Raw genomic sequence first — 6,066 nt, 5'->3', positions numbered from 1 at the left:
AATATATGTTTTATTACTTTAGCCCAAAACATTTTATTTGGAAACTTAATGAACATATTTAGATTATAAACCCGATATTATGTGAATATATGTTATTCCGAAGTGTGTAAACTATCAGGCACAAATTTAATCCACCGTTGTTGCTGCGTCAGAGAGGCACTGCCAGGACCCCTAATCAGACAGTGAAGGTGTGCTGAGCAACAGTGAAACTCTTTCTCACTTTAATCAATATCCACACGAGTTTGAGTAATAATGATCAAGGTATTGCTTAAAAGCAAGTTATACTGAGATCATATCGACGGGGTATGTATTAATTTGAGCGCCTGCTTGCTTTAGAAGAGCTGAGATTAGCGGTGATGGCTAATGAATGGTGCGGTGGCGGCATGACTCAAGTCTAGTAAACATTGTCAGTGCTCTTAAAATGTTTAAAAAGTATATATGATCGCATATATGTTTGTGTAAGTCTTGATCAGACCCACTGAATCTGGTCTAGACAAACCAGCCAATAGACTAAGGTTTTTCCTGGCACTGGCTATTTTACATATGAATTAAGCACTTAGAAGTCATCTGTTTGTCATTTTAGGTGACAGTGTAATATGATTTGAGAATGATGAATTTTTTTTTTTTTTTTTTTTTTTTTTTCGTCGTAGGCTGATAAATATTACAGGAGTGACATGTAAGCTGTCAGATGGGCTTGTTTGTTATTAAAAGGATTGATTGATTGGCTTTGCACCAACATTGCATTGTTTTTATAATGAAATGGACCATCTTTTCCGTAACCCAAAAGATGTCTGATGCATTAACATGTTTTTAAATATTGAGTATAAAGATCTTCATATAGAGCACAATGTCAGTATGAAGACATAATGTTTCTTTGGAACAGCAGTATTGCTGTTTTTGGAAGCTAAATTTTTTTGCTTAGGAATATGTGATATATTTATTTTGTTTTCCATATGTGAATGTAGTTTCTGTATTTAGGCAAATTTCTGTGTTAGTGACTGTGCACCTTTTTTTTTTTAGTAACATCGGGTTCATTTATGAAGAAGTTTAACTCCGTAAAATAGAATTGGGGCAAAGAAGCTGTCAATCTAAAATAACAGATCAGAGTATATTATCTAAAAAAATATCATGATCATTGCACATGTACTTAATAAAATTAATTTTAATTTTTTCTATAGATTCATGTAATATGGCTACTACTGAGAATGCAGAATCGGGTTCACCAGAAAATAAAGTGGGTCGGGCCAACCCAGATGCCAAGTACCCTCTGAAGGTGCTCTACTGTGGAGGTTTGGGCACTTTATAATATAATTGTTTCATCTAATCAGGGTAATGCATTGAAAATAGCAGATAGCTTTTCTTAATGAACTGCAATAAGATATTATCATAATAATTTAATTTATTAAAATATTGAGAGGCATCTAGAATGTTTAGATAAACATAATTAATTGCGGCATCAAATATGAGCATAGGTAGTTTTCTATGTACACACACACGTTATGTGGCAAGCAGATTGAAACGTGCAGTGTAGAGAATTTTACTTTGATTTTGTTCTCAGAATAGTGTTTTTTTTTTTTTTTTTTTTTATCACTGAAGACCTGTTTGTGTCTTATTTTACTTTCAGTGTGTTCCTTGCCAGTAGAGGTAAATATATGCATACCAGTACATTTTCCATATTGACTGATTCTAGACTTTATAGCTTTATTTTGTAAAGCAAAATGTTGCATCTGTGATTTGATAACTATGTGTACATTGGTAGATTTGAATTAATAAAATATTTCTGTATTGGTCTAGTACTGCGAGTACATGCCTGAGCCAGCCAAATGTAAACAGTGGCTTGAGAAGAACTTTCCTGATGTGTTTGCGAAACTGACTCTCGGTAAGTTTACTTAATGGCATAATTCACCCAAAAATGAAACTCCTCTCATCATTTATTCACCCTCATGCCATCCCAGATGTGTATGACTTTATTTCTTCAGCAGAACACAAACGAAGATTTTTAGAAGAATATTTCAGCTCTGTAGATCCATACAATGCAAGTCAACAGGGTCCAAAACTCGGAAGCTCCAAAAAACACATCAATGCGGCATAAAAGTAATCTATACGACTCCAGTGGTTTAATCCATGTCTTTAGAAGTGATATGAAAGGTGTGGGTGAGAAACAGATCAATATTTAACTCCTTTTTTACTATCAGACTTTCACTTCCATATTCTACTTTTGTTTTGGGCGATTCGCATTCTTCATGTATGTCGCCACCTACTGGGCAGGGAGGAGAATTTATAGTAAAAAAGGACTTAAATATTGATCTGTTTCTTCACCCACACCTATCATATCTCTTCTGAAGAAATGGATTAAACCGCTGGAGTCTTATGGATTACTTTTATGCTGCATTTATATTCTTTTTTGGAACTTTACAGTTTTGAACTCTGTTGACTTGCATTGTATGGACCTACAGAGCTGAAATAGTCTTCTAAAAACCTTTGTTTGTGTTCTTCAGAAGAAAGAAAGCCATACACATCTGGGATAGCATGTGGATGAGTAAATGATGAGAGAATTAAAAAATTTGGGTGAACTATCCCTTTAATAGTGTATTTTCTTTATCAACCTCTTTTTAATTACCCCTTCTTCTAACCCCTTTTTACAAATCCATCTATCAAATAAAGTTACAAAATTGCCCGATCTTTGTTTTCTTCATGCTAAAATTGTTGAAAAGATACATGTTTTGATTTCTGTAGGAATGTTTGATCTTTGATAGCGAAGTCTTCAGACAAAGACTAAACTTAGTCAACACCTGTATAACATGCACCTTTGTACCAATTTTTGTGTGATTTGCGAAAATGACTGAAATCAGCAATGTTGTGTAGGTACAGCACCCAAACGGGAAACAGGAGGGGGAGGTGGAGAAGGAGATGAGGTGCCCCCTGCAGGAGAGGAAGAGGAGAAGAAGAAACAGAAGAGAGGTGAAAATCTAGATGTCTTTTTTACATTTATAAAAAATGACAGTGCTGCCTTCTCTTTCCACAGTCTTATTCATTAAAAGGCATAAAAATAAAAAATGTAAAATTTAGCGAAGCATACTTTGTTTCAACTTTCTTGATTATTAATAAAAAAAATAATACCTGGCTTCATTTATTTGAGTTATATTGAGTGTGTCTGTGTATAAAATAAAGACGTTATTTTGTTTTGTCCTTGCAGGTGGAAGAGGTCAGATCAAACAGAAAAAGAAGACCGTCCCTCAGAAAGTTACAATAGCAAAAATCCCAAGAGCTAAAAAGAAATACGTCACAAGGGTGTGTGGCATGGCCACTTTCGGTAAGCCTGATTTAAGTTATGGGATTCTATTTTTTTATTCATGTTATGTATTTCCTCCCTGTGTTAACATTTTATTGTTTTTTTCCCGTCAGATATAGATCTAAAAGAGGCTCAAAGGTTCTTTGCCCAGAAATTCTCCTGCGGTGCATCAGTGTCAGCAGAGGATGAAATCATCATTCAGGGAGATTTTACAGATGACATCATCGATGTTATCCAGGAGAAGTGGCCTGAGGTAAACAAACATTCCATTTTACCATAGTTAAAGAGTGCTGATAGGATAGGACTAGGGCCGATTAATTGTCTCTTTTAGTGCTTTCACGATTAATTGTCATATAAATTGTCATATTTCTTAAGGTGCATGTGTGCTTCATACACCTTAAGAAGTCATTTTTACATATTTAACTTCAAATTTATACATCAAATAATAAAATAGGGAAATATGATTTCCTTTTAAGGCTTTAAAACGATATGAATGACATAAAAATATATGTAATATCAAAATATTTCTAAATACATAAAATAAGTCTCTCTTTTTGGTCAACTTTAGTTTTGGTCAATTTTACATTTACACTGATGCTTTTGTTGTTTTTTATGAAAAAAAAAAATATATATATATATATAAAAAAATACAAAATATATTTTATTATATTTATATAATATAATATTACATTAAGCAATGGTAAAATATTTCTGTTCTTATTTCTTCACTTTCACACGTCACTGTAATGCTCTTTGATTAAACCAAAGAACCCTTATTTCTCATGACGCAAAACCTTCGAGATTTCATTTAATAATTTTATCACTCCACAGATATAGAGTAAGAATGCATCTCCTCCTCTGTGTCATTAACAATGCGTGAATGAACCTGCTTTGGCCAGAAACATTTGCCATTACACGATCATTAAATTAAAGTGAAACTGGAGCGCCTTGTGTTTACTATCAAAGTTTATCTTTTTGCCGGAGTTTGGCGCAAGCCTCTGCTGACTGCACGTGCATCAGAGTGTTTGAGAAGCGCTTTACGTGCTCTTCCGGACAGGAGCTGCTCTCGTTGACATCCGCGGTGCGGCTCAGTGACGATCAGAGTTTAAATGAATGACACACAAACGCACCGTTCATGGCATTTATATATAAAGTTTAGACTTCCCTTATTTGGGCATTTGAATGTGATTGGAATTTGAAGTGCACAATAATCGCGGTTATCTCAAATAACCGCGATAAGACGATTATTAATAATTGGGACAGGCCTAGATAGGACAGTACTTTACTTATTTTTTATTATTGTTAGACATGACACAATAGGCTTTTGAATAGCCACTTTTGAATTCATTGTAAAATGTAAATATATTGCAATTAGCCCTAATATTGCTGCTTTAGTGTTGCTCACAGGAATTATTTTCAGCATTTGACACGTTATCTCCACAGGTGGATGACGACAGCATCGAAGATCTTGGAGAGGTCAAAAAGTGAAGCCCAATATGCACTTTTACTGAAACGGATGCGATGTGACACAGCAAACCTGGCCAGATGTACACATCGACATACAGCCCTTTTATATCTATTTTATTTACTGTATAGAATTCTGTGGACTTGGCTAAATCCTTGGGGTTTTTCAGTTCTTGATAGCTGCTTTCTCTTTTGGTTGCCAAAGGTCTGGAATGATGTGACTCCTTAAAGCATTTCACACATGCATACAATAGACTAATAAAGTTTCGGTCTCATTCGCTTATTGGTTGTGCAATATTTCTTTTATTGAAACCTTCAATGCCTCCCCAAATTCTCAGTAGCCTACTGCAATGTGAAAAAAATCTCATTCTAATTACTGTAATGCTAAACAAAGATATGAAAATTGTGAGTATTCATCATTTCTTGTACCTAATTTAATGTTTGCTGATTGTAATAGAAAAAAAACCCCATTGTGTTTCGATTGGATTTCCATTAGAGATCGACCGATATATCAGTTTTGCCGATTAATCGGTGCCGATACGTACTTTTAAAACTTGTTATTGGCAGAAATAAACGCTGATAGTTCACGATAGATCAATTATTTTGATATTGATCTATCAATGTCCCTAGTGAGAAGGAAAAAAAGTCAGACATTTATGAATGATCTACTGATGATGAATTACTGCTCATATTTCTTGCTTGCTTTATAGTGTTTATATTGCCATACGTTATAGATGATTGTAAGTGTGTATTTTGTTTCCCTTGTGTTTGTGTGAGCAGCTGGGATCACAGGTTTAAAAATAGGTCCCCACTGAATTTCGGTCATTTATAATTAACAGTCCTGCGTAATAAACCAAATCATAATTAGTTTTTTTTTCTGGGTTATTATTGGGATTCTGGTTGCACAATAAACTGCATCTGGGATTTCATTCAATTTGGACTCTTGTGACCTTTATGTCTGTGCCTGTCACAGTAAGGAAAGACTTAAGAACATTTTCTTAGAAAGAAAACTCATTCAATAAACCGATTTTAAAAACTATCGGACGATTTATCGGTTATCTGCTTTTGCCACCACCTCAGTTATCGGTATCTGTAAAATCCAATAATGGTCGACCTCTAATTACCATTGCTGTATTATAATAATAATGATTTTTTTTATTTACATTAGAGTGTATAGTGAGAATTTGGGAGGAAATTTTGCTCACTGGTAATTTCATGAAAATTATGTCAGTGCATAAAATTATAATGGTCCAAAAAAAATAAAAAAATATGCAAAATATAAATTTTTTTTTTTTTTTTTTTTTTCTTGA

General features: G+C 33.9%; 1 protein-coding gene across 2 annotated transcripts; it reads left to right on the top strand.

Annotated features, from left to right (window-relative positions):
• The first annotated feature begins 158 nt into the window (after positions 1-158).
• LOC127433714 (density-regulated protein) lies at positions 159-5,039 on the top strand. 2 transcript variants are annotated; one of them, XM_051685855.1, is made up of 8 exons: positions 159-303; positions 1,179-1,289; positions 1,625-1,644; positions 1,795-1,879; positions 2,866-2,961; positions 3,197-3,313; positions 3,406-3,545; positions 4,736-5,039. In XM_051685855.1, the coding sequence occupies exons 2-8, from the start codon at positions 1,190-1,192 to the stop codon at positions 4,778-4,780; spliced, it is 603 nt and encodes a 200-aa protein (XP_051541815.1). In that variant the 5' UTR covers positions 159-303; positions 1,179-1,189; the 3' UTR covers positions 4,781-5,039. The 2 variants fall into 2 exon arrangements, with proteins under 2 accessions (XP_051541815.1, XP_051541816.1); XM_051685856.1 differs by having other exon boundaries at positions 162-188.
• Positions 5,040-6,066: the final 1,027 nt, after the last annotated feature.

Source organism: Myxocyprinus asiaticus, chromosome 43, assembly GCF_019703515.2.
Source record: "Myxocyprinus asiaticus isolate MX2 ecotype Aquarium Trade chromosome 43, UBuf_Myxa_2, whole genome shotgun sequence".
Lineage (NCBI taxonomy): Eukaryota > Metazoa > Chordata > Actinopteri > Cypriniformes > Catostomidae > Myxocyprinus > Myxocyprinus asiaticus.
The sequence above is the reverse complement of the archived record's forward strand: the minus strand, read 5'-3'. Positions and strand labels throughout refer to the sequence as shown.